Genomic DNA, 20,292 nt, shown 5'->3' on the forward strand with positions numbered 1-20,292 from the left:
CACCAAAAAGTGTTATAACCTTTAATCACTAATAAATTGCGTGGATATACAAAAGTAGAAACACTAGCGGGTTAGATGCTACTAACTCCGTATCTGTCATTCGACTGCTGTGCCGTGACATGCGGCCGGCGCCGTTCATAGCCAGGTGGCGCTCCCGCGCTCGGCCGAGCTGCGGAGCGCCTCTATCGCCGTGTTCGCGTACTGACGTAGCGGCACTTTTAAATCTCGTGGCACTGTCACAACAAATACCAACCCAATATTCACCTGGATGGATGTGGGAAACTCGTCTTGGCACTCTGGCCCTTGTCATTAATCAACTAGGCAAATTCGATCCGGGGCTAACACCTCCCCAAACCCCAGAAGCGGCATGCTAACATGTGCAGCTATCCAGGTGGGTCTTATGTAAAAGCTGCTACTGCCACAATTCTACTAAATAGCTGTTGTTTATCTATTATTGTGATCTTTAATTTTTATGCAACAACAGTTGTGCAACTGACAGCAGTGTTTTATCCTTGAATTTATAACTTTTACGTGAAGAGGCCGGTAACATATGTTTTTAATTTTCCTTTCATCTTTTAGGATTACAGATCTATTACTCTGTGTATGATGGATGCTTTTTGAACACCATTGAACTAGAAATATAGAACCTTCGCACCCCCCCCGCCCCCCTTCCACTAGTTTCTACATAAGGAGAAAAGGAATACTTGAAAGTTACTTTTGCTGTTTTGTACACTGGCTAAAACTGGTTATCTAAATGAGTTAGTTCTTCACTTTATTTGCATTTCTTAAGAGGCTACTTCCATAAAGAAGACACTGAACCAACAGTTGTAGGCCTGCCTGTTCAGCGATCATCCACATTGTGTGTGAGCCAGTTGCATTTGAGTGCTTGATTAGTAACTTGTGTGTGTTTTCAGATAACACTGTAGGTTCTGAAGAGTCCTTTAAAGTAATGGGAGATCATTGGTGCAGGTTAAGAACAGTACTGGGTTTTGAACTGAACTTTGTGGGCTTCCGTTCTGGGTTGAATTTTATTCCTGTGTTGCAGTTTACGCATGTGACTCTCTTTTCCCATCTAAGACACCATCCAATACAACACAGATGCTACTAATGCCATCAGATTTTAATTACCAACATAGAATTTTATTGTCCCCATTTACTGGTCTTCGCAAAGTAACAAAACATTTATGTCAACAGGATAATGTTTGTTGCAAGAACATATATAGCTTTCTCTATAGAGGATTTTTTTTTACAAAAGACAAATTGAGAGGCAGCTGGCAAATCATGCTGTAAAAAATGAATAAGTACTGTTTGGTAGGCCATCAGTGTTATCTACTGATATTTTCACGTATCACACAATTCAATTTGGATTGCCCTCAAATACACTCCTGGAAATTGAAATAAGAACACCGTGAATTCATTGTCCCAGGAAGGGGAAACTTTATTGACACATTCCTGGGGTCAGATACATCACATGATCACACTGACAGAACCACAGGCACATAGACATAGGCAACAGAGCATGCACAATGTCGGCACTAGTACAGTGTATATCCACCTTTTGCAGCAATGCAGGCTGCTATTCTCCCATGGAGACGATCGTAGAGATGCTGGATGTAGTCCTGTGGAACGGCTTGCCATGCCATTTCCACCTGGCGCCTCAGTTGGACCAGCGTTCGTGCTGGACGTGCAGACCGCGTGAGACGACGCTTCATCCAGTCCCAAACATGCTCAATGGGGGACAGATCCGGAGATCTTGCTGGCCAGGGTAGTTGACTTACACCTTCTAGAGCACGTTGGGTGGCACGGGATACATGCGGACGTGCATTGTCCTGTTGGAACAGCAAGTTCCCTTGCCGGTCTAGGAATGGTAGAATGATGGGTTCGATGACGGTTTGGATGTACCGTGCACTATTCAGTGTCCCCTCGACGATCACCAGTGATGTACGGCCAGTGTAGGAGATCGCTCCCCACACCATGATGCCGGGTGTTGGCCCTGTGTGCCTCGGTCGTATGCAGTCCTGATTGTGGCGCTCACCTGCACGGCGCCAAACACGCATACGACCATCACTGGCACCAAGGCAGAAGCGACTCTCATCGCTGAAGACGACACGTCTCCATTCGTCCCTCCATTCACGCCTGTCGCGACACCACTGGAGGCGGGCTGCACGATGTTGGGGCGTGAGCGGAAGACGACCTAACGGTGTGCGGGACCGTAGCCCAGCTTCATGGAGACGGTTGCGAATGGTCCTCGCCGATACCCCAGGAGCAACAGTGTCCCTAATTTGCTGGGAAGTGGCGGTGCGGTCCCCTACGGCACTGCGTAGGATCCTATGGTCTTGGCGTGCATCCGTGCGTCGCTGCGGTCCGGTCCCAGGTCGACGGGCACGTGCACCTTCCGCCGACCACTGGCGACAACATCGATGTACTATGGAGACCTCACGCCCCACATGTTGAGCAATTTGGCGGTACGTCCACCCGGCCTCCCGCATGCCCACTATAAACCCTCGCTCAAAGTCCGTCAACTGCACATACGGTTCACGTCCACGCTGTCGCGGCATGCTACCAGTGCTAAAGACTGCGATGGAGCTCCGTATGCCACGGCAAACTGGCTGACACTGACGGCGGCGGTGCACAAATGCTGCGCAGCTAGCGCCATTCGACGGCCAACACCGCGGTTCCTGGTGTGTCCGCTGTGCCGTGCGTGTGATCATTGCTTGTACAGCCCTCTCGCAGTGTCCGGAGCAAGTATGGTGGGTCTGACACACCGGTGTCAATGTGTTCTTTTTTCCATTTCCAGGAGTGTATCTTTATGTACAAAAATATGAATAAAACAAAGTTGGATGTAAAGATTAATATTTTGCACTCGTATTGACTCAAATTTGTTTCAAAACAAGTTTTCAGACTGTAAACAAGGGGTTCTGCAAATCCAACTATATATTCAATAAAATAATGCAATGAAAATGAATTTATGGCCTTCAGTCTCATATATTCACATTTTATTATATGTCCTCTCCGACAACTGCTTTTATCAGTACTTGCAACAATGCTTGCAAGTTTAACAGTATCAGACTTTTGGTAAACATATTCAAGTACCACTAAAATTCTTGTTCATACTGATTAGATTATGTACTCAACCTCTAATAGGATATCTAAAGTAAAAAGCTATATTGTTTTTTTATATACATCATAAATACATGAACTGAATAGTGACACATCTCATTAATTTTGTGGAACCACGTTAGACATTTGCATTGATATTAACACCAAACCTGTGTGAAGTGTAGCTGCTATAAGATAAACTGGAAACATTAATTATTTTCCTTCTGACATCATTGCCCATAACACAGATCATGAGTCACACACTGCATTACAATTTGTTACGACATTTAGATCTCTTAGAATTTTTATAAACATTAGTAATTTTTTGTCTCTTTGACAGGCATATGGAGCAGATGCTGACAGAAAGCTTGATATACCTGGTGAAAATTTATCAAATGTGCTATCAGCTCGGGAATTTGTTGGTTGGTACAATGGGCTACCATCATGCAAAGATCTCTCAGTCAATCTTGATACTGAGGTAGCTGTTGTTGTCGGGCAAGGGAATGTTGCTCTTGACGTGGCTAGGATTTTGTTGACACCTGTAGACAAATTAAAGGTAAGAGAATCAAATTTATATTACTTAAAGAGAATTATAGTAGATACAGTCAAGTTCATCTTCAAAAGACAACTTACATCTATGATAGACAAACATTTTATACTTGTGAAAATTGGTCATTGGAGAATCTTGTTAATTTTGAGAAAATAAGCATTAGTATAAACTAAAAGCTTTATAAATGAAACAGTCAATAAAATAAAGGCAAAACCACTTTGAACCTATTCATGAGAAACATTTTAAAAAATTAAGACAGCAACAAATGATCCCACAAACTTAATTAACAATTCCTGGACGTAGTTTTCCAAATTATTATCTGCATTTTTGGTCCCACTTTCTACATACACTTGGTCTTCCTTAGTTCCTTGGTAGGGACGTTTTTTTCTCTCTTAGTGTTCAAAATGTACCAAATGTAGTAGCTTTCCAGCCTCACTTTATCTTGTGACACTAAACACAATGTAATATAGTTGTTGTGTTCTTGTGGTATTCAGTCCAGAGACTGGTTTGATGCAGCTCTCCATGTTACTCTATCCTGTGCAAGCTTCTTCATCTCCCAGTACCTACTGCAACCTACAGCCCTCTGAATCCGCTTAGTGTATTCATCTCTTGGTCTCCCTCTACGATTTTTACCCTCCACGCTGCCCTCCAGTACTAAATTGGTGATCTTTTAGTCAAGTTGTGTTACAAACTTCTCTTCTCCCCAATACTATTCAATACCTCCTCATTAGTTATGTGATCTACCCATCTAATCTTCAGCATTCTTCTGTAGCACTACATTTCAAAAGCTTCTATTCTCTTCTTGTCCAAACTATTTATCGTCCATGTTTCACTTCCATACATGGCTACACTCCATACAAATACTTTCAGAAACGACTTCCTGACACTTAAATCTATACTCGATGTTAACAAATTTCTCTTCTTCAGAAACGCTTTCCTTGCCATTGCCAGTCTACATTTTATATCCTCTCTACTTTGACCATCATCAGTTATTTTGCTCCCCAAATAGCAAAACTCCTTTACTACTTTAAGTGTCTCATTTCCTGATCTAATTCCCTCAGCATCACCCGACTTAATTTGACTACATTCCATTATCCTAAAGCCAGTAAAATTTTTAATAACGACATAAATGTCTGATCTTCTGGACTCGAAATTTTTCAGAATGGTCGTCCCCAAGGAGTTGATTTTTAAATGAAAGTCAAACGCTCTGTGATTTAAGAAATTCATCGTACATTCTCACACACAGTTCATCTTGTGTTAAAGGAAATTTACTTTGAAAGTAACGCTTTTCAAACAACTATTTGCAATATTTTCCTGCGACCTGTTAGAAATAGGTTCATTTCAGCAGATGCCAGAAAGCGCCAGATATCAGGTGTCACCACACTTGTGCAGTTACGATGACACAGGAAGCCCGTATGTTCGTATGTGTAAAACATTAAAAGATCTGACATTATGTCATGAAAGAAACAAGACATCGGAGGGTACTCCAAAAGCATTGGAATTTCATGAACCATACTAAAATGCATAATTCGACTCAAAGTGCAGATTCAGATGTAAATTTTCTTGGAGTAGCAGTACTGTTTTCTCATGTTTGATTCTTTATTATGGCATAGTGCCATACGTGCTAGAAGATGAAAACATGCACTTTTGAAATGCAGGGAACAGTTGAAACTAACCATTAGTGTGGAATTAAACATTTCGGTTCAAATAAATTGACTGCCTCAATGGAAAAAATTAATAAAAGCCAAATTTCTTTAGAACACCGACAAAAATAACTTCATTGTTCTGCAAGGTGATTAATACTTCACTGTCAGAAAAGTGGAAATAAAATAAAATCTGAAACTAATAACATATTTTAGTCTACTGGAATAATGTGAACGTATTTTACTTCACTTGATGGCTCGCAGCCACAGAAATCTGTTTTGTTTTCACTTGACGTGAGAGCAAAACCCGAACTGTGACAATACTAGCAATACTAGATAGTGGTAACCCCCCCCCCCCGCCCCCCCGCCCCCCCGCCCGCCGCCCCTTTCTTCGAGCGTTTGAGGTAGAACGCAGAAAATTTAACACATTGACTGCTACGTGAGTTAAATATAACTCACAGGAAGTGTTCTCTTCGGGCCAAGTGAAGTAAATACAACTCACAGACATTTTTCCATTTAAAGCTCTGTGGTGCAGTTGTAACTCACAGGAGCGTGCTGCGACTCTGTCTTATAGTAGGTTATGGCCCCAGTAACAAATCATGTACATGCCTACGGTTTTCAAGAGCTCAAGAGTAGTTATTGAGATTTGAATTCGTGAGTTATATATAACTCACATGGGTCAGTCATATTGGACTTTTCTTCTTCTTATTATTTATTTATTATTTAGTTTGACATATTACTTACACATTAGATGCCAAATCACATACAGTTTTATTTACATTCTTCAACTCTAAGTGCAACAACAATAAACTGAAAAATTTGGGTCATTCCGCTCTGTTTCTCTAACACCTGTATGCACTGTGCTTTATGAAAAAATACTCTACACAAAAATATGAGTCACAAGTCTTACATTTCCATGCAGTTTGTTTGCATTTCTTGACAGCTTACTCTCATCCAAAATCATTCTTCATTTTTTCGTAGCACACAGTACACCTACGTCTGGCTGCTCCCATGTACAAATTAGTTTGTTGAGTCACATATTCTAAAAGTTCATCAGTTACAAAATATTTGAAGAAATCATATGGTGTCTTGCCTTTGAGAGTTAGTGCAACAGAAGCATTTACACCAAAACTGGAATGAATAAATGTAAAGTTATTCATATTTTTATATGTAAGTGGCCCCCAGACAATCTCATTAGAATTCATTCTAAGTTTGTCATCTTCATCTTCAGAACTTTCTGGTATTACACTTACTTCAATTGAACCTGAACCAACTGCAGTAGTTATAGCACTAACACGGTTAGAGATGCTTTGTTGCCTGGTTTTTACAGCTGTGAAGTCTGGTTGTGTGGACATAAAACTCTTCTTCCTACCTTCACTGATGTGATTTCATCATCAGAATTTCTGGTTTCACTTCTGGTCTCCTCTGGTAAAAATTCATCTGAGCTATCACCAAATAAAGACACAGAATCTCCATCACTTATGTCCATAACTTCATCTAAAAGCTGCTGTACATGCCTTTGTTCATCTTCATAAGTTCTACGTGACATATTCTTCTGCCATTTTGAGAAAATAAGCATTAGTATAAACTAAAAGCTTTATAAATGGAACAGTCAATAAAATAAAGGCAAAACCACTTTGAACCTATTCATGAGAAACATTTTAAAAAATTAAGACAGCAACAAATGATCCCACAAAGTTAATTAACAATTCCTGGACGTAGTTTTCCAAATTGTTATCTGCATTTTTGGTCTCACATTCTACATACACTTGGTCTTCCTTAGTTCCTTCGTAGGGACATTTGTTTCTCTCTTAGTGTTCAAAATGTACCAAATGTAATAGCTTTCCAGCCTCACTCTATCTTGTGACACTAAACACAATGTAATATAGTTGTTGTGTTCTTGTGGTATTCAGTCCAGAGACTGGTTTGATGCAGCTCTCCATGCTACTCTATCCTGTGCAAGCTTCTTCATCTCCCAGTACCTACTGCAACCTACATCCTTCTGAATCTGTTTAGTGTATTCATCTCTTGGTGTCCCTCTACAATTTTTACCCTCCACGCTGACCTCCAATACTAAATTGGTGATCCCTTGATGCCTCAGAATATGCCCTACCCACCGATCCCTTCTTCTAGTCAAGTTGTGCCACAAATTTCTCTTCTCTCAAATTCTATTCAGTACCTCCTCATTAGTTATGTGATCTACCCACCTAATCTTCAGCATTCTTCTGTAGCACCACATTTTGAAAGCTTCTATTCTCTTCTTGTCTAAACTATTTATTGGCCATGTTTCACTTCCATACATGGCTACACTCCATACAAATACTTTCAGAAACGACTTCCTGACACTTAAATCTATAGTCGATGTTAACAAATTTCTCTTCTTCAGAAACACTTTCCTTGCCATTGCCAGTCTACATTTTATATCCTCTCTACTTCGACCATCATCAGTTATTTTGCTCCTCAAATAGCAAAACTCATTTACTACTTTAAGCACCTCATTTCCTAATCTAATTCCCGCAGCATCACATGATTTAATTCAACTACATTCCACGATCCTCGTTTTGCTTTTGTTGATGTTCATCGTATATCCTTCATTCAAGACACTGTCCATTCCATTCAACTGCTCTTCCAGGTCCTTTGCTGTCTCTGACAGAATTACAATGTCATCGGCGAACCTCAAAGTTTTTATTTCTTCTGCATGGATTTTAATTCCTACTCTAAATTTTTCTTTTGTTTCCTTTACTGCTTGCTCAATATACTTATTGAATAACATCGGGGATATGCTACAACCCTGTCTCACTCCTTTCCCAACCACTGCTCCCGTTTCATGCCCCTCGACTCTTTTAACTGCCATCTGGTTTCTGTACAAATTGTAAATAACCTTTCGCTCCATGTATTTGACCTCTGCCACCTTCAGAGTTTGAAAGAGAGTATTCCAGTCAATATTGCCAAAAGCTTTCTCTAAGTCTACAAATGCTAGAAACATAGGTTTGCCTTTCCGTAATCTATTTTCTAAGATAAGTCGTAGGGTCAGTATTCCCTCACGTATTCCAATATTTCTACAGAACCCAAATTGATCTTTCCCGAGGTCGGCTTCTACCTGTTTTTCCATTTGCCTGTAAAGAATTCATGTTAGTGAAACTTCCTGGCAGATTAAAACTGTGTGCCAGACCGAGACTCGAACTCAGGATCTTTGCCTTTCAAGGGCAAGTGCTCTGCCAACAGAGCTACCCAAGCATGACTCACGCCCCGTCCTCACAGCTTTACTACTTCCAGTACCTCGTCTCCTACCTTCCAAACTTTACTGAAGTTCTGAGCTACCCAAGCACGACTCACGCCCTGTCCTCACAGCTTTACTACTTCCAGTACCTCTTCTCCTACCTTCCAAACTTTACAGAACTTCTGTAAAGTTTGGAAGGTAGGAGCCGAGGTACTGGAAGTAGTAAAGCTGTGAGGGCGGGGCGTGAGTCGTGCTTGGGTAGCTCAGTTGGCATAGCACTTGCCCGTGAAAGGCAAAGGTCCTGAGTACGAGTCTCGGTCTGACACACAGATATAATCTGCTAGGAAGTTTCATATCAGCGCACACTCCACTGCAGAGTTAAATCTCATTCTGGAATTCATGTTAGTGTTTTGCAGCCGTGGCTTACTAAACTGATAGTTTGGTAATTTTCACATCTGTCAACACCTGCTTTCTTTGGGATTGGAATTATTATATTCCTCTTGAAGTCTGAGGGTATTTTGCCTGTCACATACATCTTGCTCAGTAGATGGTAGAGTTTTGTTAGCCTGGCTCTCCCAAGTTCTAATGGAATGTTGTCTACTCCCGGGGCCTTGTTTCGCCTTAGGTCTTTCAGTGCTCTGTCAAACTCTTCACACAGTATCATGTCCTCAAGAACATCGCACTTGTATAGACCCTCTATATACTCCTTCCAACTTTCTGCTTTCCCTTCTTTGCTTAGAACTGGGTTTCCATCTGTGCTCTTTGATATTCATGCAAGTTGTTCTCTTTTCTTCAAAGGTCTCTTTAATTTTCCTGTAGGCAGTATCTTTTTTACCTCTAGTGATATATGCCTCTACATCCTTACATTTGTCCTCTAGCCATCCGTGCTTGGCCATTTTGCACTTCCACTTGATCTCGTTTTTTAGACGTTTGTATTCCTTTTTGCCTGCTTCATTTACTGCATTTTTATATTTTCTCCTTTCATCAATTAAATTCAATATCTCTTCTGTTACCCAAGGATTTCAATTAGCACTCGTCTTTTTACCTACTTGATCCTCTGCTACCTTTACTATTTCATCGCTCAAAGCTACACATTCGTCTTCTACTGTATTTCTTTCCCCCATTCATTTCAATCATTCCCCAATGCTCTCCCTGAAGCTCTCTACAACCTCTGGTTCTTTCAGTTTATCCAGGTCCCATCTCCTCAAATTTTCACCTTTTTGCAGTTTCTTCGTTTTAATCTACAGTTCATAACCAATAGATTGTGGTCAGAGTCCACACCTGGAAATGTCTTACAATTTAAAACCTGGTTCCTGAATCTCTGTCTTACCATTATATAATCTATCTGAGACCTTCCAGTATCTCCAGGCTTCTTCCATGTATACAACCTTCTTTTATGATTCTTGAACCAAGTGTTAGCTATGATTAAGTTATGCTCTGTGCAAAATTCTACCAGGCGGCTTCCTCTTTCATTCCTTACTCCCATTCCATATTCACCTACTACATTTCCTTCTGTTCCTTTTCCTACTATCAAGTTCCAGTCACCCATGGCTATTAAATTTTCGTCTCCCTTCACTATCTGAATAATTTCTTTTACTCATCATACATTTCATCAATCTCTTCGTCATCTGCAGAGCTAGCTGGCATATAAACTTGTACTACTGTGGTAGTTGTGAGCTTCGTATTTATATTGGCCACAATAATGCATTCAATATGCTGTTTGTAGTAGCTTACCCGCATTCCTATATTCCTATTCATTATTAAGCCTACGCCTGCATTACCCCTATTTGATTTTGTATTTATAACCCTGTATTCACCTGACCAGAAGTCTTGTTCCTCCTGCCACTGAACTTCACTAATTCCCACTATATCTAACTTTAACCTATCCATTTCCCTTTTTAAATTTTCTAACCTACCTGCTCGATTAAGGGATCTGACATTCCACACTCCGATCCGTAGAATGCCAGTTTTCTTTCTCCTGATAAATGCGTCCTCCTGAGTAGTCCCCGCCCGGAGATCCGAATGGGGGACTATTTTACTTCTGAAATATTTTACCCAAGAGGAAGCCATCATCATTTAACCATACAGTAAAGCTGCATGCCCTTGTGAAAAATTACGGCTGTAGTTTCCCCTTGCTTTCAGCTGTTCACAGTACCCGCACAGCAAGGGCGTTTTGGTTAGTGTTACAAGGCCAGATCAGTCATTCATCCAGACTGTTGCCCCTGCAACTACTTAAAAGGTTGCTGCCAGCTGAGTTACCAGTCATTGAAATATTTATGCTTGTTTTTTATCACCAGGGATACATATTCCATGGATTGACACAGTGATTATTTTGCTCTCCACTGACTTGATTACAGTAACCTTATAAGCCCAACAATAAGTACAGTTGTAAAATAAAAATGTTTATACAGTAATAATACAATGAATTCATAATAATCCATCCACATAAAATTACAATTGTTAGAAGTAAATAGCCTAATGACATAAATAATAATGATCATATGTATGCAGAGTGTTTGATCACACTTAAGAAACGTGAGCCACTTATGATGATAAATTATCTGGTAAATTTACATTTACAAAATTATCAACTGAACAAAAAGAATGATACAACAAAACCAGTTTTAATTTAGATTTGCAAAGGTAGTGCAATTTCTGAGGCTTTTGAGCTCTATGGCAAGTGAATTGAACATTTTGGTGCTACCAGATGTGGCACCTATCTGCACCAACAACAGTTGTTTCCTCAAAATGTTCCTGCATCTGGACCGTGATGAATGACTTTTAGAGTTGTTTTCGTAGAGATTAAGGCCTGTAGTTACGAAACACGTAAGAGAGGATAGGTACTGAAAAGCACCACTAAGATTACCAACTGTACAAACAGTTTGCAGCGAGAGATTCATTGACTTACTCTGCCTATAATTCCAATTAGTGGGTTTTGTAAAATGAAGATCATTTGTTAATAAGTAGAGTTACCCACGAAAATGAGAGCATATGGTATTATAGAGTGAAATAAATGAAGTTAGCTGCCTTTGTTAAAAACTAAACATCAATGTGTGTACTTATTGCAAAAGTACTTGAGCTTAATTTCTTAACAGTCAGCAGCAAGAGTTGTCCCCCACTGATTCTGCAGTCAAGATGGTTGCATACTCTCTGTTGTTGTTGTTGTTGTTGTTGTTGTTGCTGTTGGTTATTGTATGTCGTTGAGATTTGAAGATATTGGTTTGGAAGCTCCCATGTCTGTGTAATGTACTGTACAAAATGGGTGGAAAGATTTTTCATTTACACTATTGATGTTCAGTCACTGGAAACAGTAACAATTACAAAATATTAGTGTGCCTCTGGAGTGATCTAAAGTGGAATGACCACATAAAACTACTTGTAGCAAAAATGAATGCCACAGTGAGAGTCAGTTGGAAGACTTCTAAGGAAACATAATTCATTCACAGAAGAAGTAGCTTAGGTAACCCCCTTCAATGATTTTTTAAGTATTTCTTGTCAGTTTAGTCCTTAACAGGCAAGTTCAATAGAGGAGATAGAAAAGATGAAAAGAAAAGTGTTTGTTTTGCCAGGGATTCACTTAGTAATAGTGTGAGAGCACCCCACAGTTGCTCATCAAACGACAGTAGAAACACTACAAGCAAGACAAGATATGATGCATCACAAAAATAACTTACTTTTAAAACCGTGAGAGATAGAAGCCAAGAAGACCCAGACAACATATAATGTCCTCCCATGTACAGCTCATGGAATAATCACATTTAAACTCATGTGTAACCTTACTGATAATGGTTCTCTGAATGCTTCCTTCAAAAATGAACAAATGGAACAGAAAGTAGAAATTATACCTGAACTACAGTCAGCTGCACACCATAAGGTTGCTTGTATAGCGTAGAAGCAATAGCGATGGGGGGGGGGGGGGGGCCCTAAGTCATTATTGTTACTATGTTACAGAATTGTTTTTTGGGATAACAAAAGTTAATGCCGCATTGTATTTTCTTCTGAATGGCCTGAAGTTTTTCAAATTGCTGCTACAGGTACACATAAGGGAAAGATGGAACCTACGGAAAGAACACTACAGGGTGTATAATACTGTGATTCTTGTTTTGTCCTGTCCTCTGCTATCTCTCTAGACTCGGAGTCTTGATTAAGTTTCTCATTATGTATTGAAAAAGTTTGTAGGTCCTCCCTCCCTCTCCTCTTCCGCCCCCCCCCCCCCCTCCTCCCCCTTGCCCGCCACCACCAGTTTTTCCTTTCTCTTCTAGATGCCACATTTCAGTCTAGTGGTTAGATGATTTTCCTGTATTAGTTTAAGAAGAAGTTATGTTTTACAGTACTCCTTCCTGAATGCTTAGAGACTATGAATAATGAACAATTTTTCCCTATTTTCATTGGCAAAAAATACCGGGGCATTCAACCATAACAAATACTTGAATATTTTTAATACAGTAGTAAACATGAAGCAGTTATTTTCATTAGTCCAACAGAAAAGGATAACAGTACTGTTTTGTTTCCCATAAAATCTTTTTTTCTAAGTTTATGTTCTACCTGATGTTTCTGTTAACTTTTCAGCTTGCCACCAGCTGCATTGCTTGAATACTGTGTTTTTTATTCATTAGTTTGTTTCAAGAGTATGGAATTCAAATTTCAGTGCAGCAATTATGAAGCAACATCTTTGTGATGCATTTAAAACTTGGCTTGCATTTTTGCAAAAAATTGGGATTGACATCTCCTCTAACTTTATAGGACTTCCCTGTAGCTATTTTTCTTATTAGGCAATGATGCAGGCCATATTTCCAGAGAGACTTAAATATTCTGTAGTAATATCCATCTGTAAAATTGGAGATCAGAAAATCACCCCTAATTACAGTCCCATTTTACTCCTTCCACTCATTTCAAAGGTTTTTGAGAAAGTGGCCTATGATAGAGTACTGACTCATTTTTCTGAACAAAACTTATTTTTGTGCCTGTCAGTTTAGCTTTCATAAAGGGTTCTCCTCAGGGAAAGCTGCTCAAGCCCTAGCAAATGAAGCCCTGACAGAGATAAACAAGAAAAATTATCCTCTTGTTATATTCTGCTACCATGTCAGACCTTTGAGTCAGAGATGTAGCTTGATAACCAAAAGCAGAGTCATGCTGATAGACTGGAACCATGCTGATAGACTGGAACATACTTGAAGCTAACTTCAGAATGTTGTTGTTGTTGTTGTTGTTGTTGTGGTCTTCAGTCCTGAGACTGGTTTGATGCAGCTCTCCATGCTACTCTATCCTGTGCAAGCTTCTTCATCTCCCAGTACCTACTGCAACTTACATCCTTCTGAATCTGCTTAGTGTATTCATCTCTTGGTCTCCCTCTACGATTTTTACCCTCCACACTGCCCTCCAATGCTAAATTTGTGATCCTTTGATGCCTCAGAACATGTCCTACCAACCGATCCCTTCTTCTGGTCAAGTTGTGCCACAAACTTCTCTTCTCCCCAATCCTATTCAATACTTCCTCATTAGTTATGTGATCTACCCATCTAATCTTCAGCATTCTTCTGTAGCACCACATTTCGAAAGCTTCAGAATGGGGAAACATAATGTGTGGAGTTCAACAGGTATCACTATTGTGTCTGCTCTGTGTATACAAATTACCTTACTGTGACTTTAAAGAGTAGCTCTGAAACTGTAATATTTTCTAATGACAGTAGCGTATCAATCAAGAGTCCAAATTCAGTGTTACCTAACATTGTTCACATTACATCTGAACGGCCCTACAACTAGTTCACAGCTAATTAAATCCCAGTTTCTTAAGGAGTCACATTATGTACTTACACACAAGCAAGAAAGACCTGCTAGGACAGGAAGTAGGCATTAACAGCTCTAAATTAAATGGAACACTATAAAATTCCTTCGAATACTAATGAAGAACAAATTAAAATGAGATCAGTTCAGCATGTTTGGCTCTTAGAATTATTGTGTTGACTTACAGACAAGAATCTTGACTTTTTCTGTATATTTTCAGTCCTTGTTGTCTTATGAAATTACCTTCTGGGGAAGAGTCCAAAGTAAATTAGGTACAATATCTGTTCAACCAAAATAGTCTGAAAGAATATTGTGTAAATCAGAAAACAACATGTTATGCAGAGGTCTCTTTAAAGATCTTGAAATTCCTTACACTCATGTCCCAGTACATTTACTCCCTAATTTTTGTAGCTACTGATAACAAAAAATCAAATTCAACTGAACTTTGATATGCACAATCACAATACAAGACACAAAAATGATTTACATATAGTAAGAAAAGTTCTGGCAGAATGTAAATAATTTAGGAATAAAGAAGACCACTCACTGAAAAGCAGGAGCATACAGTTGTTGACAGACACATAAAAGAGAATGAAAACTTTTTCTAGTTTTCAGAAGAAACCCTTTGACAAGCGAAAGCACTCTCTCTCTCTCTCTCTCTCTCTCTCTCTCTCTCTCTCTCTCTCTTTCTTCTGAAAGCTAGCAAAGTTTTCATTCTTTTTGGGTATGTCTGTACACTTCTGGTTTTCAGTTGAGTGGCCTCCTTCACTCCTAAACTAGTTACAGAAAAGGTTTTCATGCAGACTTTGCTTTCTTATCTAGGGTTCAGAATGGAGTTATTTCCTCTGGTTCAAAAGTTCAACAAGCTCCTGTTTAACATGAAAGACCGGGGAGGGGGAGTTGAAAATACCTGTCAGTTCAAAAGAAAATTAAAAATGTACCTCATTATCCACTCCTACAAATTATCTGATGATCTCTATTTAAGAATTGAAAATTTCTGTTAGCTTCATAGCAAGTCAAAGTGTTCATTGTAGAGCTCATAACGAGTAATGGTGTATTTTAAACAGACTTCTGTATTTTCAGATGATGTAACTATTTTAAAAGCACCAGTGTACTCAAGCAAATATTAAGCTACTAACAGGAGATAAACTGTAGAAGCAGCTTTATTCAGAGTAGCAGTTTTATATCTAATTTGCTATGCGAAATTTAGCAGGTGTAAGTTTAAAAAGTATTAAACATTATAGTGATAGTTTATTGTTAATGCAGCATATATGATGGATTGTCTTATGTTAATTTGTTATTTATACCGTGACTCACTCTAGATCTGTGGAAGCCCTCCTTTCTGATGGAATATAGAACTCAGTGAGTGAGGGAATGAATGAAAAGAAAAAACAATGTATCAATGTTTTATTTATTTTGTTTCCTTATTTGACATGCTACTGTAGAAGAAAAAAATTGCTGGAAAATTAAAGATAGTGTACATGAAATTTCAAGAATAATGTTATGGAAAGGTCAGGGGTAAAGGTAGGGGAGTGAAAGAAATATTGTTTTTCATAATGGTGGTGGTAAAGATGATACATACTGATGAATAAAAAGATTGTTAATATATTCTTAACATTATCTACCCACTTACTAAGGCGAAAATATGTATTTAGGTCTATGACCAATTCAGCTTAGCTTCTTTTTTATTAAAATCTTGTACCTACTGTATTTTATCTTATGCAGATAATCATGGTATTTAATATGATGTAGTAAATCATGAATGTAACACAAATTAATTGTATGAGACAAGGCAACTACACACCAAGTAAAGGGATCGTAGAATAGTGTGTGTGTGTGTGTGTGTGTGTGTGTGTGTGTGTGTGTGTGTGTGTGTGTGTGTGTGTGTGTTGCCCTTGATGTAAACATGAAGCAAAGAAAACAAACATTCATGCAGTAAAAGTTCTAATAATATACAAATTAAGTATATAAATTTAAATCAGTTGCCTTTACATGCATTAAATCTAATTATTTTCTCTTCTCACCTGTATTCGCTAAGGTGGTAAGAATAGCAGCCTGACAGCTTCCTGTATTCTATTACATCACAAATGCTGGAAGTATTAGAACCATTTGGGAGCAAAACTGGTCACACTAAATGCCAAGCACTTGAGACACCTGGTGTCACAGTACCTCAGCCTTGTGTATGTAATGGCACTTATATATAAAAAGATATCATCTCCAAATGAATATGCTATGGTTTAATTATTTGTTTACTTTATTTTGCTACCTTTCAGCTGACAGATATCACTGAACATGCTCTTTCTGCATTGTCAACAAGTAGAGTGCGTCACGTTCGTGTCATTGGCAGGCGTGGCCCTATGCAGGTGGCCTTCACAATTAAGGAATTTCGTGAAATGCTCAATCTTCCAGGGTGCAAGACAATTATGGATCCTACATGTTTCACAGGAATTCCTGACAAGATTCCAGGTCTGTTCTATTTTATTGAATTGTGGTGAGTTTACTGTCGATGCTGATGGATAACAAGAGGTAAAGGGAAGCCCCTGTGTGGAAAATACAATTGAGGAAATTGTAAAATTACAAGGAGGTGGAATAGCTGGCCACACAACACTCCTCATTCTTTGCAATAGAGGGGTTCCTCTCAGCATGGAGTCTGAGTGACCTGCCCCTCCTTTCTGATCTTCCCCTTTCAATCCCTCTTTCCAATTTGATGAAGGAAAATATAAATTCCCAGAGCTAGGAATAGCATTTTCTACTAATAGTATTTGCAATTTTACCTCCTGAAGGTCAGTACTAGCCAGCCATTCTCTCTCTTTGTAGCTTAACAGTTTTCTTAATTCAAATTTCCTCCCGAGAAGGGCCAATAAGTAATTAGATTTAGTACACCATTGAGCTAAGAGAGTCAGTTGCATTACACAGCAAAATATGCATCCTTCCAGGTACTGACAAACAAGTGTAATTTGGAACAGACGTGACTGAAACAAGAAAGCAGCCAAAGCTTCAATTCATAATGGAATAGGGCATCAAGTTCGTGATCATACATGCACCACCTTTTCTTCTCTTTGGCTAATTTATGGCTATGCAAAACTGGTGGTTCCCAGTAGTGGTCTATACATTGATGCAACATGGCTTTCTTGGTGATCACAGATGCATTCCTTATAGTAACTAGCGGCAGCAGTTGTGGGTATGCCAAAAATGCAGCTCCCAATATAGACCTTTTCACTTCATTAAAAGCTGTTATCATGTGTGTAGTGCAGCCTCCAGTCTTGGTGAACCCTTCAATAAGTTGTGAATCAGTGCAGTTTTTTTATAGTTTTGCACAAAACATCATTAGGAATCAATTCACCTAAAGATCCTCATAATTTCCGTACTGGATTGTGGAAATAGTTGAATGAATTCCACTAGCTCATTTAGTGGTCTGATGCCCTGCAGTTTTATGCCACGCCTCTGGAATCTAACTTCAGAGCCCCAAAAACAATTGATTTCTAGTCCATGTTCTTTCAGATTGATTATCAGTTGTTGTAAATGTTTGAGATGTTTCTCTTCCCTCATTGACATCACCAGAATGTCTTTGATATGGAAATAGCAAAAACCTAAACTTTGTATTATTTTGTCCATGTACCTCTGAAAAGTATTTGTTGTGTAATATAGGCCAATTGGCATATGTGTAGATTTAGCAATGCCTTCAGCTGCAACTAGGATTTGATAATGAGCTCTGACCAGTTTGAGTGTGTAACGTATTATTGTACTACATGGATTCACTGCAAAAATCTTCAATATGGGGCTCTAGTGATTTGGTACTGTTCTCACATTCATTTATCAATAATCTCAATATTGTGTTGATGTCTTTAGGTACCACATGTAGTGGTGAAGCCTGGCTACTGCTTGCTGGCCAACTCTTCCCTTGTTCTATCATTAATGCAAAGCTTGTTTAGTAGCTTTCAATTTTTCTGCTGTTAAGCTCTGTGACTTTGCATGCACTGGCAATCCTGGTTTTGTGTTTTACAGATGCATATATATAACTGGCAAAACAGATTAATAGAGGATGTATTTCCAAAAATAAAAGTCTGTGTCAGAAATCAGGTAACAAACCATAAAAGTTACGGGCAGATATAGTCACAGGCAGGTAGTGTATTGGAGCCATCACACAAGAGCAGGCAACACCTGAGTACTCACATCTGGCGGGATGTACTGACCACAAAGTAAGCCACAGCAGATAATTGATGGTTACTGCGAGATGCTTTCCTTTAGCGACAACATTGCAAGGCAATATGTGGTGAGAGGAAGCAGACATTGTTGAAACTGAAAGGCTGTAAATTAATACACAACCACCACATGAGTACTGAAAAAACCATATTATAGGCTATGGCACCACATGAAAGAGAAAAATGATGTGAGTTAGCACATTTAAAAACCTACACTGTAGGTGTGGAATAGTACCTTATCTGGAGATGATGGAAGATGTAGATGTACCTTTTATCTTAAAAAAATTATAACTTCAAATCGCCTTAAGCAGTCATAACAAACAAAGTGTCCATTATCGTGCCTTAAAAGCAGTATTGTAAGACAATATTATATATTTTATAAAAGCAATACAATATGAATAATGAGTGGGAATGTCAATTATGATGATCAAAAATGCATTTAAGTGCATATTAATTTGAAAATCAATATGTATAATGGTAGTATAGGGTAACAAATCAGAGTAGCTTTCTGTAGATGTATAATTCTCCTCAGCAGTTTGGTCCCATAGGAACTTACCACAAATTTCCAAATTTCCTTTGGTTTGAATAGTTAATGGAGAAAATGCTAATTTTACCCTGTCATTATAATGAGATGCAAATAACTCACAAACTAAGCACTCCAGCAATAAACCAATGTCACCACCTAAAGCTGGTAAAGTTCTAATTATATTTGATGTATAATACAATGTGGTAGTAAGAAATGTAATATAATCTTTTTATTCACTGAAAAATCTGCTCATAACCCATGACAGATATTGTGCAAGATTTACATTTAAAAAGCCATCCTGTTGGCATAGTTTGACATGTCCAGGGTATCGGTGCATAAGAGTGAATTATGTAAAACTTGTATATGTACTGTTTTTGCGGTATGACGTACAGTAAATGCAATTTTGTGATCTTTTCAATGACAGAGGGAAGGCTATTCTGGGGTGGTGGCCATGTTGGCCAGGTTCAGTATGTCATACAAGTTTGTTGAAGGGAGATCTGTGCAGCATATCAATCATGATCAGAAGCCTTTGAAATTGTAACTGAGAACAGCAGCATAGTGTTCAGGATTTGATGAATTCGTGATTGATCTCACAGATAAATCTGTCATTGCATTCACAGTAGTTAAACAAATGTGAAACAAACAAACATACCCATTTTGCCAAGTGTACCCTGCCTGCAATTGTAGTCATTTGTGTGGAAGTTACCAGAATACTAATAGTGCAGTGAGATGTATATGTTGCCATCCTTAGATGCCTACAAAGCCAAACTTCTTTAAAAATTGGTCATACACTTTATTAAGCCTCTTTATGTGAAGTATGTGTTAGATTGTAATAATTAAATTGATGATTACTTTATGCCTCTGGATCTTTCCTACCAACTGATCCCTTCTTTTTGTCAAGTTGTGCAATAACCCTCTTTTCTTCCCAGTTCAATTCAGCAGTTCTTTGTTAATCGTTTGATCTACTCATTTAACCTTAAGTGTTATTCTGTAGCACCACATTTCAAAAGCGTTTATTCTATTCTAGTCTATGCTGTTTATTGCCGACATTTCATTTCCATAAAGGGCTATGCTGTAGATAAATACTTTTGTAAAAGACAACCTAACACCTAAACTTAACAATGAAAATAATCAATTATTGATAGTATAATGTAAATTGACAGATAAAAAAAATATCTACTCACCAAGCAGTGGCAGGGGAAATCACACACAAAAGGATATAACTTTCACAAACTTTTAGAGCCAGTGGATTCTTCTTCTGGTGGAAG

General features: G+C 38.7%; 1 protein-coding gene across 2 annotated transcripts in view; it reads left to right on the forward strand.

Moving 5' to 3' along the window:
• Nucleotides 1-20,292, forward strand: part of LOC124774906 (NADPH:adrenodoxin oxidoreductase, mitochondrial) — a 72,537-nt gene that overhangs the window by 17,506 nt on the left and 34,739 nt on the right. For both annotated transcript variants that reach the window (XM_047249578.1, XM_047249577.1), the window contains exons 4-5: nucleotides 3,440-3,655; nucleotides 16,570-16,762. In XM_047249578.1, the coding sequence (XP_047105534.1) occupies nucleotides 3,440-3,655; nucleotides 16,570-16,762 (409 nt within the window). The remainder of the gene's footprint in view (nucleotides 1-3,439; nucleotides 3,656-16,569; nucleotides 16,763-20,292) is intronic.

The sequence above is a fragment of the Schistocerca piceifrons genome, chromosome 2 (genome assembly GCF_021461385.2).
Source record: "Schistocerca piceifrons isolate TAMUIC-IGC-003096 chromosome 2, iqSchPice1.1, whole genome shotgun sequence".
Lineage (NCBI taxonomy): Eukaryota > Metazoa > Arthropoda > Insecta > Orthoptera > Acrididae > Schistocerca > Schistocerca piceifrons.